The sequence below is a fragment of the Chamaea fasciata genome, unplaced genomic scaffold, assembly GCF_029207755.1.
Source record: "Chamaea fasciata isolate MVZ Bird 193981 ecotype frontalis unplaced genomic scaffold, bChaFas1.0.hap1 SCAF_11, whole genome shotgun sequence".
Classification (NCBI taxonomy): Eukaryota; Metazoa; Chordata; class Aves; order Passeriformes; family Sylviidae; genus Chamaea; species Chamaea fasciata.
Genome location: NW_027094096.1, coordinates 21,703,954 through 21,727,479, shown reverse-complemented (window position 1 = coordinate 21,727,479; position 23,526 = coordinate 21,703,954). Strand labels below are relative to the sequence as shown.

Below are 23,526 nucleotides of genomic sequence, written 5' to 3'. Positions count from 1 at the left end.
GTGTCCCCAGGGAACTCGATGCTGCTGCGGGTGCTGCCCGCGCTCTACGAGCAGCGGCCGCAGCCGATCCGCGCCCGCCTGCGGGACCTGGTGGCACCCATGGCCCAGCTGGACCCCCCCGAGCAGCTGCACCTCCTCAGGCTCCTGCACACCATGGCCAGGAACAGAGAACTGGGGGTAAACCACACCTGGGATGTCTCCCTGCCCCTCCTTTTGAGTGGTTTGTGTTTCACGGGCTTGGTAAGAGAGAAATCCCACAATTCGGGGCAGTGCCTTCCTACCCTAAATCCCTGTAAATTCTCTAATTCCATTCCAAGTCCTCCACCTAGCTGTAAGGAGAACAGAGCAGAGGCTCTGCTGGACCAAATCGTTTGGGTTAAACCATTTGTCCCCAGTGTTTTTTGGCTCTTCCTCTGTCAGCTGAGTGTGAATTCCCATAACTGTGCTTCTGTCAGTGTACATGAGCTGGATTAGAATCCATGTCGAGGACAATTAAAATGATTTAGGAACTGATGAGAACTGATAACCCTCAAAAAAAAAAAAAAAAAAAAAAAAAAAGAAAAAAAAAAAAAGAAAAAGAAGGAAGGGTTGTTTTATGCCCCATGTCTGTGTCTGAATGTCTTCGCCACAGATGCTGCAGTTTCCCTGAATCCAAGGTGCATTCGTGTGTCTGTGTACCCTGAATTAATCCCTCAGTGGGGACTTGTACACAACCGCATCCTGTTTGGCTCCGAGGACTACACCCTCAGTCTCCCGAAAGCTGGGCTCTTACAAGAAATGACAACTTACCTACAGCGCATTTATTATGCGATGAGGGCCTCGCCCCCTGTTTGTCCCTCTGTTCCAGCTCCTGACCTCGTCACATTGTTTAGTTTCTGGTGGAACCCAAAAATTCCTACAAGTACTTTAATTTACTGCATCACTGAGGAAGGCTGAGTCTTATGTTTTAATCAATAAAATATAGAGTGGCCCGGAGCAAGGAAAATATTTGGTAAAGGTATTTTTTTGTGGGTTTTTTTGTTTTTTAATTTGAGCATTTCCTTACTTATTTATGCATAACTGCCATATTTTAAAGCAGAGCTTACCCTTATTCCATATGTTCAGTTGAACTTGCATTGACCTCAGCAACAGCTCCATGCAAAGGTCACCAAGGGTGGAAAACTCTTCTATTAACTCAAAGTGTGGTGGCTTATTTTTATCACTCTGGTGGTTGTATCTCCTCTGGTTATGTGTGTTCACAATTCAAAACGGAGATCCAATTTGTTTGTGATTTTTTTTTTTTTTAAACAGGCACTGAAAGAGTGTTTGCCGTTTTTATGTGGACACCTGAGGGACCCCAACCACAGTGAGGTGATTCTGAACGTCCTTTTGGAAATATCCAGCTACGAACCGGCAGCCTTGGCCCCTTTCCTTCCCACGCTGAGGGAAATCGGGGAGAGTTTTCCCAGTTTGATTGGGCAGACAGCGAAGATCTTCGGAGCTGTTGGACATCTCGATGAGGTAAGAAAGGTGGGAAACAAAAGGATTTGGTTGGGTTGGTTGGGGTTGCTTTTAACCTTGTATAAAGTAAGGGATCCGTGTGTTTCTTTCTTCATCAGACTGCCCTGCCATGGAATCATGGAATGGTTTGGGTTGGGAGGGACCTTAAAGATGGTCTCCTTCCATTCCTTCTCCCTTTGGGAATTAATTTGGGTGTGTATTGGCTGGGTCTTCTGTGGCTGAGCAGCACAGGAAGACACCATCCTTGCTGTTTCTACCGATCTGGAGCTTTATATTCACGTAAAATTAAATTTATCTCAGAAGAATCAAAACCAGATTTGGTTTGGCTTCGTAAAACTTGTTTCTGTTGCGTGGAAAGAGGAGCCAAAATCCCATTGAGGCCTGGGAGCCAAATGAAGTTTGTTGTTCTCTCCTTGTTTACTTCCATCCCCCAGCAAGTTTTACTTTTATGAGATCTGCAGGTGACCACATTTAATTCTGTGTTTAGTAGTTGAGAGTCAGCATTTTCTAGAAACTTTACAGTTGCTAACCAGACAATCCTCAGCTGAGCACAGCTGGGCTCAGAGCTGAAGGATCTCACTCAGATTCTGTTTTGGGGTGTTGAACCAGCTCTCCCCATCTGGGTGTCTCCGAGACTCCGTTTCCACTGAGTTTCTGCTACTTCAAAGGGAATGAATTTATTTATTTTGCCTTTTTGTTGCTGAGGTTGTTTTCTACCAAACCAAGACTAAGCGAGGAACCAACTGGCCCTGTTGGGATTCACGTAGTGCTGGAAATCACACAGTGGAGTAGAGTTTACCGAGACACGATTCAAAGAATATTTTCCACTCGTACTTTTAACCTGTTGGTTTTGTGTGGTTACACCAATCTACTGAGTGGAGCACACAGAGCCTGCACTGAAAAATAACGCCCAGTCTGCCTGGAGTAAGTGTTGAGTACCATGCTGTGAGTCTGATTCTTTAGGAAGCTGCTGACTCAGCAGCATCCCAGCCCCTGGGGAGGACACATTTGTCATTTGTTTGCTGTGTTTGTCACTGAGATCCTGGGACCCTGCGCTCCAGACTCAAAAACAGGGACAAAAACAACACAGAAAGGGTGGTGGAGGTGAGTGTTCCACCAGGAGATCAATGGGCTCCTCTCTTGTTTTGCTCTCTAGAAAGTTGGGAAGTGTGAATAAGTCTGAGTTATGGAAGCTCTTCAAGTGACAGTGGTTTGGGTGGGAAGGGGCCTTGAAGCCCATCCCATTCCCCTGCCATGGGCAGGGACACTTCCACTACCCCAGGTTGCTCCAAACCCCATCCAACCTGGCCTTGGAAAAAGAGTCACCTCACTTGAGAGGAGAAGGAAATACCTCCCTGGCTGATTCCTGAGCATAGGTGAGGTCATGGAATCCCAAAATCTCCCAGGCTGGAAAAGACCTCCAGGACCATCAAGTCCAGTGTGTGCACACCCATGTGTGCCTCTGATGGTCTCATCTCACAGTCCCCCCGTGTCAGGGCCTTCCCAAAACCCTCCCTCATCCCTTCTCCCCCTCTTCCCTGGCCTGTCACCCAGCCCTGCCGTGGATATTCTGCCACTTCTCAGACAGGAGTCGGCGTCCCCTGCCCGGCCAAGCAAAACAAGCAGGCAAGGAGACATCAATGGCAGTGCTGGAATTTTATTTGTTGATGTTTTATTTCACTGGAAGCCTTGCCTGGGGAAAAGAGGTGGCAAGGATTGAGGCTTGGCCCTTGATGGTTGGAGACTCTGGATCTGAGCAGCAAATCCTTGCTGGCTCCTAGAAAAAGCCTCTTGTGCTTCCAGGGACCCCGGGAGAGAGGAGAGCTCTGGATTTAACAGGCTGCCCCTTGTTTACACACACTTTACACACCCCACTTCTGTTGGTGTCAGAGACACTCCTGGGGGGCAGGCTGAAACCAGAACTTGTCCCTGAACCATAAATTTGTGCAAATGAAAAAACATCTTGGGGCTCAGGGCAATCGGACACTTTCTTTTCTCCCCTTATGTTTTGAACCACCTGGGAGCTGGAGTTATTTCTGAAAGCCCTGTGATCTTTTTGTAGTCTCCTGAACCTGTTTTTAAGAAAAAAAAAAAAAAAAGCACAACACTTTGCCACACCTCATTGCCTGTGCTTTAGCTCTTCATCTTCTGTCAGATGCAACGCCATAAAACGTAAGTGCTGCCTATGAGAAAATGCACAAATACATCAAACAGGCATTGCTGAAATAACAGGGGGTTGTGTGCATCCAAATAGGCTTTGTGAAACATCTTGGATAAGAATTGTGGCAGGGATAACGGCTGCTTTCATGTTGAGCTATTTTGCTTTAATTTTGTTTTGTGTAGCAGTTACATATTATATTACTCAGGCAAGTTTATTGTTCTTTTACCTCACTCCAGGCGAGTAGCAGCATTTCAGCATGGCTGGAGACTCTCCAGCTGGATCAAAGTGACAGGAAAAAATGGTCAAAACTGCTCCTCCATTTAGTCTGCTGCACAGTTTGTTTGGAAAACAAAAAAATGTGTTTTAAATGTTAATTGAGCCTCTGTTTATCTCTTGGAGGAAGGATCGGCTTTCAAATAAATGAGTGACTGTGCACCAAAAAGACAACTTGGTCCAAGCCATTGAGGAAAAAGCTCCTTGGTCACATCAGCCTGGCCCTGGGTGCAGCTGGAGCTTTCCCCCACATGGCTGAAGGGATGCAGCTTGTCTGATCCACTCTTCCCACTTCTCTCTGCCATGGCACAACGCTACTTTTCCTTCAATGACGTTGATTTGCTCTTCGGAAAAAAAAAAAGCCTCGCTCGTGGTGCTGGGGCCACGTCCTGCCAAAGTCTCCCGGGTGTTTTTGTAGCCCAGCTGGGTTTGGAATCAAACTTTCAGCAGTTTTTGCTCTCTGGTTGCGAGGTCCCAGAAGAGAGGAGGAAATGGGGCTGGGACCCTGCAGAGCCCGGAGCACGTGCATGGCACATGAGCTCCCTGCCGGCCCTGGGGAAGAAGAAAAGCTGTTTGGTTTTGCCTTTGTTTGTGTTTCAGCACGGGCTGCAATCCAAACATCTCCCAGTTTCTCTATCAGTCTGCTGAGGACCAAGTGGGCTTTCCTGAGTGAAAGGATTCCCCCAGTGAAGGATCTGGTGGGAGTTCCTGAGTTAATTGCTCGTTTTTCCACTGCTTTTCCCACTTGGGTGTTTTTAGGACCGTGGAACCCACTCTCATTAGGACAACTATAACAGAGGAGCCCTAGTCTGGAGATGTTCAGATCCAGGCTGGATGTTCCCCATTCCAGGAGGTGTTGGTGGGGCTTGGAGCAACCTGTGAAAGGTGTCCCTGCCCATGGCAGGGGTGGGACTGGGAGGTCTCTAAGGTCCCTTCCAAACCATTCTCTGGTTTTATGGAGTGGCTGAGCCAGACTCATCAGAGGTGAAAGGGCAGCTTGGTGCTGCTGGGGCCCTGATCACTGAGCCAGGCTGATACACCAACCCAGAACCACGCAGGGCCCTCAAAGAGCTGACTCTAGGTCTGAGGAGGAGACAAGATATCCTGAGTTAAGCTGGGTTAGGTAACACCAAGAGGAACAAAAGCCACTTCAGTGTAACCACAAATAAACTGTGTTTGAGGCAGCTGCCTGTGTCATGGTGGGACACAGCCACCCTTCCCCAGGGACAGTGACTCAGCCCCAGCACACAAACCCCCTCCCAGCAGCAAACAACGCCTTTGTGTGTTCACTGCTGTTCTTATCTCCCCACGCTGCCCAGGAGCGAGCCAGGACGTCCCTGCTGTATCTGGTGAACCAGCTGGCCAGCATGGAGCACTCCTTTCACCACATCCTGCTGCTGGAGATCAAGAGCCTCACGGACACCTTCTCGAGCATCCTGGGCGCCCAGAGCAGGGACATTTATCGCATGAGCAACAGCTTCTCTGCCATCGCCAAGCTGCTCCTGCGGCACCTCGACGCCGACGGCGCCGCCGCAGCAGCCAGGTACTGGTGGTCTGACCAATCCTCAGCCCTCTCCAGGACTCTGGGAGGCACCAAAACTCCTGTTAAATTCTGCTTTTAACTCTGTTTTTAACTCTGTTAAGTACGCTCCCGTCGCCACGAGGAAAGCCATGCCCCAGATAAGTCGGCTCACGGCAAGCGAAAGAAGCCTGGGTTTAAAAATAAATCAGTGAAGTCACAATTATCATCGAGTTTATTCTAGAATAAATGCCCACTGAGGGCGATGAGGACAATGGCTGGCGTAGCTCCCTGGTGAAGATTTGTCCAAAGAAAAAAAAAGTCTGAAAAAGTAAATTTCTGAAGCGTCCACAGCGAGATATTCTGCTCGCTCAGCTGCTTCTGACTGGGTGTGCTGAGGTTAAAGCATTGTGATGTTCATCACAGTCAGGAGGGGAATGTTATTTAAATACAGGGTGGTAGTCACTTCTAATTAGTGAGAGACTCGTAATTAGAGTTGTCTATAGTGCAGTGGGTCAGGGGGGCACAGAGGAGGAGTGATTCTTTGGAAAAAATGGAACACAGATGTCAGAAAACTCCTAACGGTGAAGGCCAGCCCCGGAGCCAAAACACTGAGGTCGGTGGAGAAACAAATTATTGGTGTCCTGGAGAGAGGTGAAAATGAAAAAGGAACGCAGATAGAGCCCCTCATCTGACCATGAAGCTGTGAGGAATGTCCAGGCTTCACCTGGTGGCAGGACCTCAGCAGAAGCCAGCCCTCAGCATTCACAACCCATCGTGGTCCCTCCATTCATGGCTGAAAAATTACTTCATTTGTTAAAATACTGTGATATTCCTAATGCTTATTATATTCTGTGCTTCAAATTCATCTCTAGAGCTGCAAAAAAAAAAAAAAAAAAGAAAACCAAAACAGTTAAAAACAAGGTTTTCATCAAAATCTGGCTGTTTCTCGCTAAAATTCTCCTTGTTAAGGACTGGCTGAAGGGTAGAAGCTTCATTGTCTGTGTGAGTGTGGTTACAGATGATTTTCTCTCTCTGCTCCTTGATTTTCTTTCTTTCTTTCTTTCTTTATTTTAAATTTCATTCCCTCCCCAACCCCCTGTGCCCTCATTATCTCAACGTGGCTGTGAGAGATCACGGCAAAATGCTGTTTTTTCAGTTTTTAGCTATTTGGTTTTACATGTCAGGCCTGCATCAAGCAGAGTATCAGCTACATCAGACAAGGCTGAATGAGAGTTCTCTGCTGATTTAAGCAGACTTGATTTGGACTCTTGGGAAGTGGGACCATTCCAGATGTAGAAAGTGGAAGTGCCCTCCCAGCTCTGGAGCTGCTGCAGTCACTGAGCTGAAGAGCAGCGATCCAGAGTGGTTGTGCCGTGAGAGGAGAGCGGGATTTTAAACTGTGTGCCTGGATTATAACCATCCCTTCCAAAACTCCTGTGTTTACATGAGGAGAAAAGCTGATTTCTTCAGAGCCACGGCCGGCCCGGCGTTGTTTGACGCAGGGAATTTCACATGCAGGGACTGGGGGGGCATAATTAAAACCAGGCCATGCTCTGCTGCTCCTTGCTGTCCCAAAATTGCAAGTTATTCAGTCCCAGAGGGGCTTTTAAAGAACATATACAGGGTTTTAATGGACTTATCCAACCTAGAGGGGCAGTGTAGTCAATCAAAGGGGAAGAAAGCTTCAAAGTTCTGGGTGAGCCCTGTGCACAAGAGGCTGCACTGGTGCTGCTCCTCCCAGGGTTGGGGCTGCTTGGAACTGTTTTACACTGGGAGAGGAGAGATTTAGGTTAAATATAAGCAAGTTCTTTATTCAGAGAGTGGGGTGGAGCTGGCACAGGATGCCCAGAGAAGCTGTGGCTGCCCCTGGATCCCTGGAAGTGTCCAAGGCCAGGTTGGACAGGGCTTGGAGCAGCCTGGGGCAGTGAGAGGTGTCCCTGCCCATGGCAGGGGGTGGAATGGGACGATCTTTGAGGTCCCTCCCAACCCAGACCAGTCTGGGATTCTGCTGACAATTCCATGATCTTTGCTCCCCCACTTGCCTTCTTCAAACTTTCCTGTCCATCCCATTAGAGGAGGTGATTTTCACTCCCTTAACAAACCACAAGCACCTGATCCATCCTTGTGGCCTCCACGTGCACAGAGGTGAAGCCCTGGCCACACTCCCAGGGGTATTTTCATTAATCTCCCTTTGGGATGCTCTTTTTCCCACTGGCAGTGTGACTGTGGTGCTGCTGGTCTGGAGAAATGTCCTTTCTGCTCGTGCATCACCTGGACATTGAGGTGCATTTGCCCAGAGGATTTAAAAGCATGAAGCCATCAGCAGCCTGGCACTGGTTTTGGCATGATGGTTTCTCCACGAGCTCGTGCTTCCTCCTCCTCCTCCTCCTTCTCCTCCTCCTCCTCCTGCAAACAGCTTTGGTGTGAAAAATCCTGATCCTGCTCCAGCAACCCCAGCACGGCACCAGTGCCTCATGCCAAGGCTGCAAACAATGAGTTTGAGTGGAGCTGGAAGGGGAGAGCAGCAGGAAGGGCTGTCAGGGGTGGGGTGGAGCCCTCCCTGAGGGTTTCCTGGGGAATTTGTGCTTTTGGCTTCCCAAGGAGCTGATGGGACACTCCTGGGCACTCGGACCTCCTCTGCTCCTCACTTGGAAATCCTGGCACCAACAGGGGCCCAAAGGAGATGGTGGCTTGAGAAGCCCACCCTCCACATCCCAGGAGTGACTTTTTTTCTGCTCTACATGTGGAAAATTGGATTCATCCAGGTTTCTTTCCCAACCATAACGATTTTATGATTCTTTAGGAGAAGAATTTCCTTGCCTTCCCTTCACAAAGCCACGGGAGCTCAGCAGGAGAGTACTGGACAAAGAGGTGCTGTCTGAAACACCACTTTTAACTCCAAACACCACCAAGGCTCCCTGATTGGAGCCTGTCACTCCCAAAGCCCATCAGTCCTTCAATCCCCTCTCTGTGCCCAGAGGCTTTGCCCATATTTACACAGGGAACAGAAGTTTCCCTTTAGAGCTCAGCTCCCACAATGGGAGCAGTGTTGGGAGCTGTGGTGGAGCGGCCGCTTCCCAATAAATTAAATCTTGTCCTACATCCCCAGAAAGATTTGTTAGGGAAGGTCACATCCAGGGTCTTTATGACAGAAGAATATTTTTCAAGTGCTCCTCAGTGTTAATACATTACGAGATCTTGCTTAAATTAAAAACAAAGCAAGAGAAAACTTGCCAGCTCCCCTGAGAAATATCCTGAGCTGCCTTTATCAAAACAAGTGGAAAAGTGCATTTTGTGATGCCGCATCTCTGGTTGTTTTTTTTTTTTTTTTTAATGGCTTTTTACAATTGGTAATTTGCACTTTGGGGAGTTTTTAATGGGCTTCCCCACTGCGAGTGTGGCTTGTGAGGCTCTGCTGCTTTGGAAGGGCTGTGTTCAACCCCTCATTTGTGGTTTTATATATCCATGTTTTACAGATTTAACTATTCAGATGTTTGTTCATCAGGGGGAAAAAAAAAAGTAAATCAAACAAAGAAATAGCCTGAAGCATAAAAAAACTTCTTTCAGAGCTGTGGGGAGAGTTTAAAAAGTAAACACTGTCCAATCCCCCTTGATTCTCCAAGAGATTCCTGTTTGCTTTGTGCTGCCTCCGTGATTTTTTGTGCCAGCTCCTCTCTGCTTGCAGGAGTGAGGTGGGAACATGCACATCATCCCAGCAGGAGAGGGAGAGGGGAAGGGGAAACGATGCTCTTGCTGTTGGTCCCTGGGAAATCCAGTTCTGCTGCTGCTGCAGCATCTCCAAGGCAGAGTAAAGATACTCAAAATCCAGATTTCCAGCACGTGGCCAAATATTCGGAGGAGCTGAGTCTCTCTGCAGGCTCTGAGTGATGAAGGAACCCAGAAAAAAGCCATTTTCAAAGCTGTTGGGGGGAACCCAGCACATTTTTACCAGCAGTGTCTTTTTCAGCAGATTTCTTTTCGTGCTCTAAGATTGACAGCTTCCCTCCAATTTTTTTTTGAAAGTTACCTTTGAATTTTTTATTAAAATGTTTCATATTGTGGCTGCCCATCCTCTGGCAGTGTCCAAGGCCAGGCTGGACAGGGCTTGGAGCAGCCTGGGACAGTGGAAGGTGTCCCTGCCACGGCTGGGGTGGAAATGAGATGATATTTAAGGTCCCTTCCAACCCAATCCATTCCACGATTCTCTGAGTCTGTGATTTTAAGACAAACTAATAACAAATCCAAAGGAAAACTACTCACCCTGCAGTCCTACAAGTTCATTTCAACTCTTCGTTTTCTCTTTGCTGAGCTGGAGTCACATTGCTCAGAGCTTTTCCCGAGTTTCAAAAGGTAATTTTTTTCTTTCCCAGAGTGCAGTAATTCAGTAAGAACTGCATGTACTTTGGTCAAAGCTTTAAAACCACAGAATTCTATAAAGTCTGCAAATAGCTTGACTTTTGCCTCGTGAAAATAATGCAATAAGTCAGTGTTCAGGAGTTCTCAGAGAATGGTTTGAGTTCAGATGGAAAAAAAAAATTTGACTATCAGGGACAGAGCTGTGATTTTGCTGGCAGTTTCTAATCCGGGGTTGTCAGAGATGTTCAATGTTTCTGATCCATCAGAGATGTTGATTTAGAGGATGTCCCTGAAAATAACCTCGGGGGAATCTCTGTTTAAACATAATTATTTTACCAGACCCAAAGCACAGGTCCCAGGCAGAGACACGGCATCAAGCACAACGAGCACAACGTGCCAGGGCTAAACCTCTGCTTCCTGCTCCCTCAGGATGGAAAACGACCCTGAGGCTGAATGTCCTGCACCACTGGATGATTTAAAATCTGTGGTGAGTGGCAGTGAAGGAGATGAAAAGCTGCAAGTTAAAATCCAGGCTTTTGAAGAGAAAATAACTGTGGACAACAGCACCCCTGGCTCAGCGAGGAGATACAGCCTGGGCCAGGTCTCTAAAGAAGAGAGGAAGGATATGAGGTTTAACAGGTACGGCTCTGGAAAATGTGTGAGGGGTTCAAGGAGATCAGTTTTGTCATAAAACTTTATCCAAACATGGAGGGTTTGGTCTGCTCATGTAACACCCACAGGCAGCATGAGCCTAACTTTAACCAATTTTTGCATCCGTGAACTTTAGGGCTGAATGAAATCTTTCTAAATCCCAGAATCCTAGAATAGTTTGGGTTGAGAGGGATATCAAATCCCATCCAGTGCCACCCCTGCCATGGGCAGGGACACCTCCCGCTGTCCCAGGCTGCCCCAAGCCCTGTCCAGCCTGGCCTGGGACACTGCCAGGGATCCAGGGGCAGCCACAGCTGCTCTGGGGAACCCATTTCATCTTTTCTGTGCCCTAAAGCAGTAAAAAAGGGCAGGAAAAGAACTGCACTGAGATATCCCAGAAAGGAAGGTCCTGAGAGCTTTCCTGGGGTATCATCACTAACAATATTTATCAATGACAGCAGCACAGTTATCACTGACAATATTTATCACTAACAATATTTATCAGCAAACAAAATTGATCGAATTTATTTATCAGGGTCCTCAGGCTGCGCCTGCCCCACAGCTCCACACAGAGCTCTGCTCTCCCTGCTCCAGGGTTTGCCCTTTCAGCCACTCCTGCCCTCTTGGCTCCCCTCCATCCCCAGCAGGGATGCAGGGCAGGAGGAGCTGGAGGCTGGCTCCTGCTTCAGTGAAACGCTGCCGGGTTTTTATCCCGTTTTTATGATGTGACTGGCGAAGCAGCCCCCGGGGTTATAAGATCCTTGCAGAGGGGCTGCCTCGCTCCCGCCGTGGCAGATGTTGGGATATGTGGATATCACTTGGATGTTATTTCGGTTCGTTTGCTGATTAAAGCTGTGGCTTGAGCTGGGCTTTTGGAAACGCAGATTTCCCAGAAGGTTCTTGCCCCTGGCTCACTGAGCCCCACACCGGGCTGGCTGAGGCAGCTGCACAGGGCACGTCTGGGGGGGATTTTTGTGCCCTGCCTCTATTCCAAACCCTTTTTCCCCTTCCTTCCTCCCCTGCAGGTCCAAGAGCCTGGCCCTGCACGCGCTCAGGATGAAGGGGCTGAGCTCGGAGGGAGGGCAGAACGGGGACATCCCTGCTGGCATCTCCTTCTCCGAGATCTACCTCAGCCAGGAGCACAAGGAGATGCCTTTTGGGGTCCACCCCGAAGCAGCGCACGTGGGGAACTCCCTGGCTTCACCCCAAAGTGTTGATTGCCCCCAGGCAGAGCTGAGGCTGGAAAAGGCCATGGAGGGCAGGGGAGAGGCTGCCACAGACCCGGAGGAATGCCAGGACAAGCTGTACCTGCACCTGAAGGAAAACCTGGGCAAAGTGAAAGAGTTTGTGCTGGAGATGGGGAGGAGGATCCCCATCCCTGAGCAGTGTGTGATCGAAGGTAAGCGGGGTGAGCCCTCAAAGAGTGAAATCCAATAGTTGTAGTGTGAAAAATCAGATTTGTTTGTTTGTGCACTTTATCTTGGCTCCTGCGTGTAAATGCATTCTTTAATTCGGAGATCACGGAGGAGATACAGGAGAGGCACGAATGTTCCCTCAGCCACAGAGTTCCTGTGCCACTGTCTTGGTGAGCACTTGATGCAACAAAGAACTTGGTGCTGATGAAATTCCAGGACCATTCACGGTGGTGGGAGGTTGGACCCTCCCTGTCCTTTGGCTCAGGGAGCTCTGGAGGGGACAGCAGCCACCCCAGCAAGGTGTCATCCTGTCCTGGGAGTGTTCAGGTGCTGGAAACTCCTCTACTTTGTGTCCTGTGGAGTTTTCCCTCCTGTATTTCATCCCACTCTCTGCCCAGTGCTCTCACAGACTCTGCTCTTGCTGCTCAAGGACTGAGAGCTGAAGGAGCTCCAAAGCTCCCAAGAAATTTAACACCCACCCCAGGCTCCCCTCAGGGCTCAGGCAGAGGGGAGCAAAGACCCTCCAGCACGGGCAGGGAGGAACATCAGCTGTGGAAAACAACACCTTTCCCAAATGGAATCCTTTGAAACCTTCCAGGGTTCATTTCCTTCAGGGACACAGCGCATCCCTTGCTCAGGTGAAGATTTCCTTCTGGATGTTGTGGGGAATGAGCCCTGAGGGGTGGCAGAGCCTCTGGGCACAAGGGCAGGGCAGGAAAGGGACGTTCCCAGCTCCAGGCTGGGGTTGTGGAGCTGGGTCGGACATCAGGGATGGACGTGTGCTGGATGGCCCCACACTGATCCTTGGGGCTCCTGCTGCGTTGGTTTGGGGCAGATCTGGGGCTCCTCCCTCACTATCAAGTTATTAAATCAGCTGGATTGAGGCAGAGCAGGTCAGGACCCTGAGGGCAGCACATCCCAACCACAAAACTCCCCGAGGGCACAGCAGGGTGAGATCCCTGATGAGTTGGGTTGGATCCCATCTCCCCAGTCCCTGGGGTGCTTTAATGTTTGCTGCTTTCATCCCTGGTGGGTCTGTGATCTGCTCCTCTTTGAAGTGAATGCCTTGGGCTGGGGTTGGGTTGGGTTTGGATTTTATTCCCTTTGAGGTGAATTTGGGTGCATCCAACCCCAGCTGTTCACAGCCCAACCTTTCCATGGGCCACGTTGGTCCCAAGGAGCAGCCGCCTCAATGAATTAAATGTAATTTAATTTCATAAATTCAATTTCCAGTCACTTTAAACGTCGCCTTCTAATACAGCGTCACTTCAGCTCCAACAAGCAGAAATGAAATTGATAAAAGAATTATTTTCTTTCCTTTCTCAGTGGTCAAGAAGTGGAGAAGCACTTTCCACTCATAAAAGGGACAGAATTCTTTCTCTCTATATATACATTTTTAAAAGCTTATGCTTCTGAAGAATTTCCTCGATGCCTTAAATTCCAGGTTGAGTGGTTGAAATAGTTATTTAGTGGAATTGAGGATAAGACTCGTGTTCCATAAAATTCCAGTGAAAACATGAGGGTGAACAAAGTGGCTTTTGAAGTGCTGAGTGCTCCGACCCCGCATTACTGGAACCCCACGTCTTGAATATTTCTTAATGCATTGCTCAGTTTCCTTTCTGCAATACCCCTCATGATACATCCTAGGCACGTGACTCTTTCTGAATTCATTCAAACTTTTGTAATTTCCTGAAAATCCTCAGCTAGCATTCCTAGGGAAATTCCTTGAGCAAGGACACATGTGCAGGGCAGAGATTTATGGGACTCCTAAATCCATTGAAGAAATGCAGCCCAGCTCATTGCACAGGGGACAGCTCTGTTAATATTCCAGATATTGCATAAACCTCTCCAAAAACCTGCAGTTATTGCACTTCAGGGATCCCCAAGGTCTAACAGGGCCCACTCAAAGGCGTGTTTTACATTTCACCAACGTGTTCAGCAGGAAAAAAAAAAAATCGAGATTAGAAAACATTAATAAACATAGCTGGCTGATTTTATGTTGGCTGGAACTGGAAATTTAATGTGTAAGACATAGAAGATGTGAAAAGATAAGAACTCCAGAGCAGCCCCTCACATCAGGGAGTATTTGAAGGAAATAGTGGCAAAATGTGTTGCAAGAGTGCACATTTCCCTTTTCTTTCCTTGTCCAGGCCTTTCCTGGGATTTCACGTGGCAGCTCTGGGGGGTCAGCAGGGTGCTGATGGCACTTAGAAGAATTTCCAAGGGGTGAAGGGCCAAATTCTGCTCTCTTGACCAGAATCCCAGCCCTGCTCGCATTTCTGCTGCTGCTGGTGTGTGACCTGGGGCAGCCTGTCTGGGAGTGGGGTGAATTCCTCATTGCTCAACCCCAAAATGGGGGCTGCTCCAACAGGGGATGTGCTGGTGAGGACAGAACTCCGGGAATATCCCAATATCCCTCAGATCTGGGCACTAATGACACACAGGGGAAGGTGTCCCTGCCCAGGAACTGGAGGTGCTGTAAGGTTCCCTTCCAACCCAACCTGTTCTGGAATTGCCTGCATTAATTGGAGCCTTAATTTGAAGGATAAAGGCTAAGAGTGGCTGCAGGAGCGTGAGGAAAATCTGAGACCTCCACGTGGAGATAAAGGGACTCTGCAGCCTGGAAAAGAGATTTGCAGTATCACGAGTGACTGGGAGGATTAACCGAGTGTCTGCTTTGATCCAGGCGCTGGAGAACACGCGATGAAGTTGTCAGAGGCAGGTTCAAAACACACAAAATCGGCACCTCTGCTCCGTTAAATCGTCTGCGATTTGCAAATTGGCTTTTTTTGCTCTCCAGTCAGATGTTTGCTGCGTAGGTCTCACCGCTCACGGAGCATTCCTGCTTTACAGGGTGTGATTTGCAGGCTCCTTGTTGACTTCTAAGCTCACTCAATTTATGCTCCGTGTCCAAGTGGATGCAGCATTAACTGGAGTGTCAGATTTTACAGCTGGGGAGGGCTGCAGGTTAAGAAGTGTCAGGGTGGATCCCTGAACTGTCTATGACATTTTGAAGATGCCTCACACAGACCTTGAAAAATTGCCATGTCAGGCCTGTTGTTTCATATTTACTATTTTTGGCTGGCTGTGCCGTGGGCAGGGGAGAGCTGTGAATTGGGTGATGATCCTACAGCAGGAGCAGCGCTAGCACTGGGCTCTTGGCCAGGAGGTTTTATCCTAAAGGAAAGGGCTGAGCTGGGGGGTGTTGCACAGAGCAGACGAGCCGCAGCACCAGGCTCGTGTGCACGAGGGAATTGCTTTGGAGCAACACTGCAGTCAGGCAGGGGATTTGAGCTGGGGCAGAAAGAAGGAACTCAAACCCACAAAAATCCATTTATTGCTTCAGTCCCTGCTTAGTTTGAAGCCTTGTGCCCTGACCCACATCCCTGACGTACCTGAAGCAATTTGAGGCATTTTTTTAATGTCGCGTTCATCACTTAAAGACTCTTTATCCGCGGGATCTTTCCCTCAAAAGAAGAGAAAAACAACAAGCCACCATATTTGTCAGGCTCTTCCGTTTTCATGGACTTAAGCAGAGTTTTTCCTCAGCCCGTATTTTTTGGGATGAGTTGAGATCCTGAATTCTCCTGGTACCTCCAGGATGTTGCTGATGGCAGCTGCCCAGGCCCTTCCAACCCAACCCATTGCAGGATCTGGGGTGACTCTGTGGTTGTTGGTGTCACTGTGCTGGTTTGGGGACAGCCACACCATCCAGCTGGGATTGAGTCCACTCAGTTCCTCCTGGCACAGCCCCCTCCTTTTTTCCTGCACAGAAAAAAATCTCTGGAGCCCCTGCAGACCCCCCTGCCCTGAGCCCTGCACGCTGCAGGATTTCTGATCTGCTCTCCTTGTTCCCCAGCCCTGCCAGAGGGGTGCCCCAGCCCCATGGCCGTGTGTTTCCTGCCTTTGGGAGTGCCTGGGTGCAGATGATTCCCAGCCAGGAGCCTGCACAGCTGCTGGGTTTGGTTCTAACAAGGACAGGCCCTTGTTTCCTGCTGTCGTTCTGTTGGATTTTTTTTTTTATTTTTTTTTTTGTAATTTGGATTAAAAAGCCACAGTGAATGCCCAGAGCTCAGAGATTTGAATGTCAAGTGGGCTGCTGGAAAGAAAGCATTTGGCAATATCTGTGTGTCAAGGATGCTGAAGGATTTGCCACCTCCAGCCCCTTTTGGGAAGGACAGAGCCCTGGGAGACCACGGAATCGTTTCCCCCTCCACATCCAGTGGCATCCAAGGAAAAATACCATTTTGCAGCAGTCACTGCTGGCTCCTGGGTGCCATGCAGGAGGAAATCCATGCAGAGAACATTCCCTGGGATTCCTGGCAGAGCAGGGGGAGCAGGTTGCAGCGTGCTGGCCCCCAATGTGGTTGTTATTACGTTTTATGTGGAACTCGGGGCTAATGGGGACCAGATGACGGCGTGGATGGAAAAGCTCATTGCTCCCCTGCAGTGCTCACCCCTGCTCTGGCCTGATAAATTCCAGCATTCCATCAGCCAGAGCCTGATTGGGAACAGATGGGCCTCGGGTCCTGCAGTGGGCTCAGGGCTGGGGAGGCTCAGGAGAGTGTTCCCAGGGAGCAGCAAACGGGAGCTGGCATTTCCCAGAGGTGAGGGAGGCAGTGGGGACGGCAGTGCCACCACCCAGGATGGGCCATGCTGCTCCTGGTGGAGAAATTCCCAGTGCCACAGGCAGAGGGTTGGGAATGCTCTTCCCTGGCTACCCTCACACACGTGTGACACGTCCTGGGAGATTCTCACCTGCCCTGGGAGCAGCCCTGGAAACAGGATGGGCTGTGCCTGGCAGCTGGGACACTCCATCAACCAGAGCACTTTTGGATGGGGCTTGGAGCAGCCTGGTCCGGGGGAAGGAAGTGGTGGTAGAAGAGGATGAGCTTTAAGGCCCTTCCAACCCGATCTGTGATTCTGTGATGATTTTATGGCTTCTGAGCTTCTGGGTTGGCCCCTTGGCTGTGGAGCCTGTGCTGAGCGCCTCGTTGTTGGTGTCCGCCCTGCAGGTGAAACCTCGGCACGGGGTTATGCCCTGCACACGGGGTTGGCAGTGTTAAAAACAACATAAAGCGGCGTTTCTTGAAGCTGCTTGCTTTTAAAATTGCCCTCTCCTCCTGTAAAGGTATTTACTGTTTGCATACCTTTTGTAACCCAAACTGGAGAGGTCAGGCAAAGGAAACTGAGGGAGCTGAAAAAGCTTAAAGCCCAAATTTAAGAAGTCGCATCCATTTCTCGTTGGCTCCACGTTTATGTGTGGGTTGGATTCTATTTAAGAAAATTTATGGGCATACTTTTACTCCTATTAACAGATTTCGTTTAATAGTAAAGGATAACCGATGTAAATCAAATAACTCATTAATTGTTCCCAGAGCCAGTGACTCCGCTCCCTCCCGGTTCAGCCCAGCATGTGAGGCTGGAATAGGTAACAATTAACAGCTCCACCGACATTCCTCTGGTTATATTTTGTTCCTTTTCCCCAGGCACAACCACTCGGTTGTGAACTTTAAAATTGCAACATACATCCCCGTGTTTCCTGCAGGATGAACAAGTTGTTGCTTTTTCCCTCGCTGGAAGGCAAAGACTCACCAAGAGCTGGGCTGAAAAGAAAATGTCCCTTGGCTGGAGGAACATTTCCTTGGCGTCTTGATCAGGCTTCTGGGGCAGTTGGCGACTCTGTGGGGTGGGTTTGTGTCTTGTGGTGTTCTCATGTTTTCAAATCCTTTTCTTGTGGTTCTTGGACTCTCCTGCAGGGCCAGGCCAGGCTGATAATGAAAGGGCAGGAGAAAATGGTCTTAAACTGCCAGAGGGCAGGATCAGGTGGGATATTGGGAAGGAGTTCCTGACTGTGAGGGTGGGGAGGGGCTGGGCTGGAATTCCCAGAGGAGCTGTGGCTGCCCCTGGATCCCTGGAAGTGTCCAAGGCCAGGTTGGAGCAGCCTGGGCCAGTGGGAGGTGTCCCCTGCCCATGGCAGGGGGTGGAAATTAAATGATATTTAAGGTCCCTTCCAACCCAAGGCACTCCATGGTTCCCTGATCCTGCTGACAACGGAATAACTGACATTCCCTGTTCTAGCTGGAACCTGGGAGTTCATCACAAGCTGCAGAGAGACGCTCACAGCAAACGTGGGCTGCTGGTGAGGCAGAGCCAAGCTCAGCACATCAAACGGAGCAGAGCAGCCCTGAGTAACAGCTCAGCCCATCCCGGGGGCTGGGGGATTGTCTGGGAAGGAGCTTTCTGCAGTGGGTGCTGACAAATGAGCGCTGCACTTCTCCAGGAACTCTGTGCTCAGCCAGCAAGGGCTCTGCCCTGCAGCTGGAGCTGATTTTGGCAGGTGTCCTCAGCCTCCCTGTGCTCCTCAGTGTCACCAACAAAACCTCGCTGAGCACTTTCCCAGGAGCTCCTGTTCCTCCATAGATCCTCAGCCGTTTTCTCAGCCTGCAGCACTCAGGGATGTCCTTCCCAGCCCATCCAACAGGATCCTGCCTGAGTCCTTCTCTCAGCTCTCACCAGGGCCTGCAGCCCTGCCCCTCCTGCCCCCAGGGTTTTTTATCAATCCATGTGTTTGGAACTGGAAGAGGAATGGCTGCAATGCTCCGGGGAAGAGGAAGGACAAACTGCCTGCTCCTCCTCACCATGGTTCAGGGTCACTTTTAGCTAAGAGTCGTTTCCCATCTTGAAACATCCACTTTTCACACACATGGCCCGAGGCCAAGCCTCCGTTTCTGCTTGAGTGCACCAGTGAAGGGTTTCTCAGCATCTGTGAGGGGTCTGCAGTTGGGGAGAGCATCTGTCAGCAGCCTCCTTGGAAATGTCCTCGTGTGCTTTCACGTGCCCCAGGAGTCAGGAGGGCTCTCATTAACCCCTTTGGCTTCCCAAACTCCTCTCTTAGAGTGAACATGAGCACTGGCAGGTTTAGGTGAGAACAGGTAGGTTGATTAATTAAATTAATTAATTAAACTCAAGTTTTTTTCCCCATAGCCACTAATCCAAGTGTGTGTTTTAGGCCACCAATCCAAGAGGAGTGGGTTTTATGGCCCATTTTTCCCTGCTGGGGTGTGCTGCTCATGGGCCAGCCATGCAGGGATGTGACTCAGCCTCTTGCTGTCCTGGTGAGTCACCGTGGGGAAAAAGGGGGAAGGAATCAAAAGCTCAAAGAAAACCTCCTGACTGGAAAAATGAGTTGTGACTGTCGAGAAAACGTGACTGAGAGGAGATAGTTTCTGGATCTCCTCACAAGGAGAGGCTGGGAGCAGAGGCAGCCTGTGTGTCCTGCAGCAGGCAGGCTTGAAATGCTTGGGTTTAACGTTTTCCATCTCATCAAGATGTGAATGCATGGGAGGGAGATGCCATGAATTCGGTATTTCATGTGGAAGTGTGACACGTGAGGAATGAGTTTGCCAGAGCTACGAAAGGATGCGTTGCCACAACAATGCGCCAGTGGTCAGGTTGTCACTGAAAAGGCAGAAAATCCAAACGTGGCGTGGTGGAATCTGCCAGGGATGCTGCAGAGAGGCCAGGTGGCTGAGGCTGGGGCAAACCCTCCAGAAGCTGCCAGGGGGAAAACCATTTTATCGTCCTTTGGCAAAGCTGCCTGGGTTTGCTGAGGAAACGACTTCACATGGACACAGGGCAGGGATGGATGGGATATTGGAATTCCTGGGTCGGATGGGATATTGGGAAGGAATTCCTGGGTCAGATGGGGTATTGGGAAGGAATTCCTGGCTGGGAAGGTGGGGAAGAGCTGGAATGGAATTTCCAGAGCAGCTGTGGCTGTCCCTGGATCCCTGGCAGTATCCCAGGCCAGGCTGGACAGGGTTTGGAGCTGCCTGGGACAGTGGGAGGTGTCCCTGCCCATGGCTGGGGTGGCACTGGATGGGATTTAAGGTCTTTTCCAACCCAAACCATTCCATGATTTCTAACATTTAGCAAAATCAGAATTATGCCTCTCAAGGGCTCCATTTCCAGTTAAAACCATCCCCTCAGCAGGGATCCCACAGGTCTCAGCCCCACGTGGTTGGGGCCTCATAGGTCAGGGGAGTTTTCCAACAAACTCTTTAAATAAGGATAAGGGATCTCCAGTTTTGGTGGCTCTGATGGTTTGATATCCCATGAGAAAGCACAGAGCCCATGAGGAGCCTGGCTGGGCTGTGCTGCCCCTCCTGCGTTTGGCAGTAAAGGCTTACTGGGCAGGGTTTGAAGCACTGAATACTGAATTTCTCTCCTTTAAGGGTGCAGACACATCAGTGCCCTGCTGACTGCAGCAGTGTCCCAAATCCTGAGCGGGATGTTTCCCCACGTGGCTCTGGCCCCCCGGGACAGGCACTGAGTTCTCTCTCTGGTTTGTGGCAAGTTTGACTATTCCATGTATTTCCTTGCAGACACTGTTCAGAGCTGTGTGGCCAAGCTGTCCTTCAGCTGTCCCCTGAAGGGCCACTACTGCCTGTACAGCAAATCCAGCTTCACCCTGCTGAGCCAGCAGCCTCCTCTCTGGATCCACATCATGTTCCTGTTCCAGCAGGTGAGGGCCACACAAAGCAGGGCTGCCTCTGGGCTGCTCACCTGGCACTTGGACAGGAAATTTTCATGGTTAAACTCGTTAAACACGCCTCTAACTCACAGGTATTTGTGACCCTTGTGATCCCCCAGAAACTCGTTTGACTGGGCTGGAATTATTTTGTGCTTTATAAGTTTTTATATTTCTGTTAAATACCCCAAATTCGAACTGGCTGGGGAAATTACAAAGTCTGGGGATTAAAAAAGAAGAAAAAAAAAATGGGACCAAACCACGTTGTTCTTATTCAGGGAAAACTTCCAGCAAGTCCCAGGTGCCTTGGAAGCAGCCAGGAGCTGGCAGTGGATTTTAGGGGAGCAGCACCAACCCCAGGGCTGCAGGAGGAGGTTAGAGGGGCAGAACCCACTGGGGTTTTTTTTACTGCAGAGGTTTGGACTGAGCAGAATTTGTAAATTGTAAATTTTCCTGTGTTTGATGTTGTTTCCAAGTACAGCCCAATACCTGGACACGTGTGGAATTTCCTTAACAGGTTACAAATAGTGTGAATCTAAGAGAAAACCGCTACATTCACACTTGGAGATGAAACAGGTGGGGTTTGAGTTAAAATAAAATGTTCAGTCTCTTAACACACACAGAGCCTTTCACTGCAGCTCATCCCACCCCAAGGCAGCCCTGGAAACACCCAGGATTTACCCAAAATGTCACACAGTGAGGGATGCTGGGGATGGAACAGCCTGGATTGCTCTGCCCTGCGTGTTTTCCTAGAAATAAATTCTTTTCAAGAACACTGATCAGTTAATTTAAAAAAAAAAAATATTAATTTAGAGTTCTACTGTGTTTCAAAACCCTTGGCCAGAAATTGGGAAATTATTCGTGCAGGAGAGCAGGATTAGGCTGGATGAGTTTGCTCAGAGACAGGAGACAGAAAGTCCATCCAGGAATCCCACATTTGAAGGACATTGCCCACATTGTGAAATCAAATAGTTATAGTATGGAAAATCAGATTTGTTTGTGCACTTTATCTTGGCTCCTGCGTGTAAATGCATTCTTTAATTCGGAGATCACGGAGGAGATACAGGAGAGGCACGAATGTTCTCTCAGCCACAGAGTTCCTGTGCCACTGGCTTAGTGAGCACTTGATGCAACAAAGAACTCGGTGCTGATGAAATTCCAGGACCATTCACGGTGGTGGGAGGTTGGACTCTCACTGTCCTTTGGCTCAGGGAGCTCTGGAGGGGACAGCAGCCACCCCAGCAAGGTGTCATCCTGTCCTGGGAGTGTTCAGGTGCTGAAAACTCCTCTACTCTGTGTCCTGTGGAGTTTTCCCTCCTGTATTTCATCCCACTCTCTGCCCAGTGCTCTCACAGACTCTGCTCTTGCTGCTCAAGGACTGAGAGCTGAAGGAGCTCCATGCAAACCCTGCAGGAATGGGAAGCATCTCCTCCCTCTGGCTGGGAACACCAGGTTTTTCCAGGGGGATGCTCCTCACCCAGGGCTCTGTGTGGTTCCCAGAGGCCAGTGCTGCTGAAGTGGTGATAAATGAACATTTCAGAACAGAAATACAGTGAACTGACCAATGTGGTGCTCATCGAAGGGCAACCCTCGGTGAGCCACAGACCTCAGAGATGTGGGATGTGCAATAAACTTCACAAAGCCCGAAGGAAATGAGATAGTTGATCCAATTGTGAGCCTGTTGATCCATCACAACTCCCTCAGGAGAGCTGGACTAAGCCCTGATTATCCTTGTCCCTACTGTGAGGAAAGGTACTCTTTGGTGAAAAACAAAACAAACACCTGAAAGAATTTTCATTGTTCTCTTCAGAGCCTGTTTGCAGAACCTTTGTCCACACAAAGCAGCTCTGTGCAAGCCCTCAAGGCCCTGTGGGAGAAGACCCAGCTCAAGGGGATGCACAGCTTTGAGACTGCCATGATCCAGTCCACGTTCCCACAGCAGAAGGTAAGGGGCTCCTTTCCTCACACACAAAAAGTGAGGCCTGAAGTTTAAATTCCATGTGTTTCAGGTTCTGTGCTGCCCAGGGATGCAGCTCTGAGCTCACAGTCAGTGTCACTCAGCTCTGCACACAACAGGGACACAAAACAAATCCTTTTTCTGCTGCACACCAACGACAATGTTCAGGCCCCAAAGCACAAACAAGGGTGGGCTGGAGGGAGGAACAAGAAGGATGGGACCTCACAGCCTGGAGCTGGAATTGGACAATTAAACCCCAAAATGCAAATGGACCAAAACTTATAAAAGTGTGAGACCTGGTGACCAGGCAGCCACTTTGTGTCCATTTTGAGTCCATTCTGTGGCCATTTTGGGTCTATTTTGTGACTGTTTAATGTCTGTTTTGAGTCCGTTTTGTGACTATTTTGTGTCCATTTGGGGTCCACTTTGTGACCATTTTGGGTCCATTTTTGTGACCCTTTTGTGACCATTTTGGTTCCATTTTTGTGACCCTTTCGTGTCCATTTTGGGTCCATTTTCTGTCCATTTTGAGTCCACTTTGGGTGCAGCCCTGGCCAGGCTCTTGTCCTGCCCAAGGTGTACCCTAGAGACCTTTCAATAAATACCTACTTTATTCTCCAGCTCAGTTTCTGTCCCAGGTCAGTCTTCCCAAGGCCTCAGGCTGAGCAGTTCTCCTTTACCTCCTGAGTTTGGTTTCTCTCCTCCTGCCCCAGGACCTGGAGAACGTTCAGGTGCAGCTGGAGGAAGTGAGGTTCTTCGATTTGTTTGGCTACAGCGAGGAGGCAGCAGCCTGGCAGTGCTTCATGTGCAACAACCCCGAGAAGGCAACAGGTACACAGGGCCCTGCACGGACTGAAGTTCCCTGCTCATGGTGGGGAAAGGGGAAAACAAACTTCCCAGTGGTTATTTTCATTGGAATTCTCCATTAAACTCCTCTTTGGTGAGGGAGTCAGGCCCAAAGCTGATTTGGCGTGTGCTCAGAGGGACACAACCCCAGATCTGTGCCATCACTGAGCCCTGAGGGGTAGGAGGGCTCTGCAGCCATCCTGTGCGTCCAGATAAAGGATTGCATCTCCTGGGCCACATCCCAGGTCCTCTGGAGCCCGCCCAGGTGCCACAAGCCAGGGGATGCTGGCGCAGAAACAACACTCGGTTCCT

The 23,526-nt window shown here is 49.5% G+C and overlaps 1 protein-coding gene across 8 annotated transcripts in view; it reads left to right on the top strand.

The window, feature by feature from the left end:
• Window positions 1-23,526, top strand: part of VEPH1 (ventricular zone expressed PH domain containing 1) — a 55,569-nt gene that overhangs the window by 24,796 nt on the left and 7,247 nt on the right. For 5 of the 8 annotated variants that reach the window (XM_066193646.1, XM_066193645.1, XM_066193648.1 and 2 more), the window contains 8 exons: window positions 11-240; window positions 1,291-1,500; window positions 5,254-5,477; window positions 10,242-10,451; window positions 11,489-11,862; window positions 20,266-20,405; window positions 22,222-22,356; window positions 23,082-23,199. In XM_066193646.1, the coding sequence (XP_066049743.1) occupies window positions 11-240; window positions 1,291-1,500; window positions 5,254-5,477; window positions 10,242-10,451; window positions 11,489-11,862; window positions 20,266-20,405; window positions 22,222-22,356; window positions 23,082-23,199 (1,641 nt within the window). Of the gene's footprint in view, window positions 1-10; window positions 241-1,290; window positions 1,501-5,253; window positions 5,478-10,241; window positions 10,452-11,488; window positions 11,863-20,265; window positions 20,406-22,221; window positions 22,357-23,081; window positions 23,200-23,526 lie in introns of those variants that run through there. The other 3 variants (XM_066193649.1, XM_066193651.1, XM_066193652.1) reach the window with 3 other exon arrangements.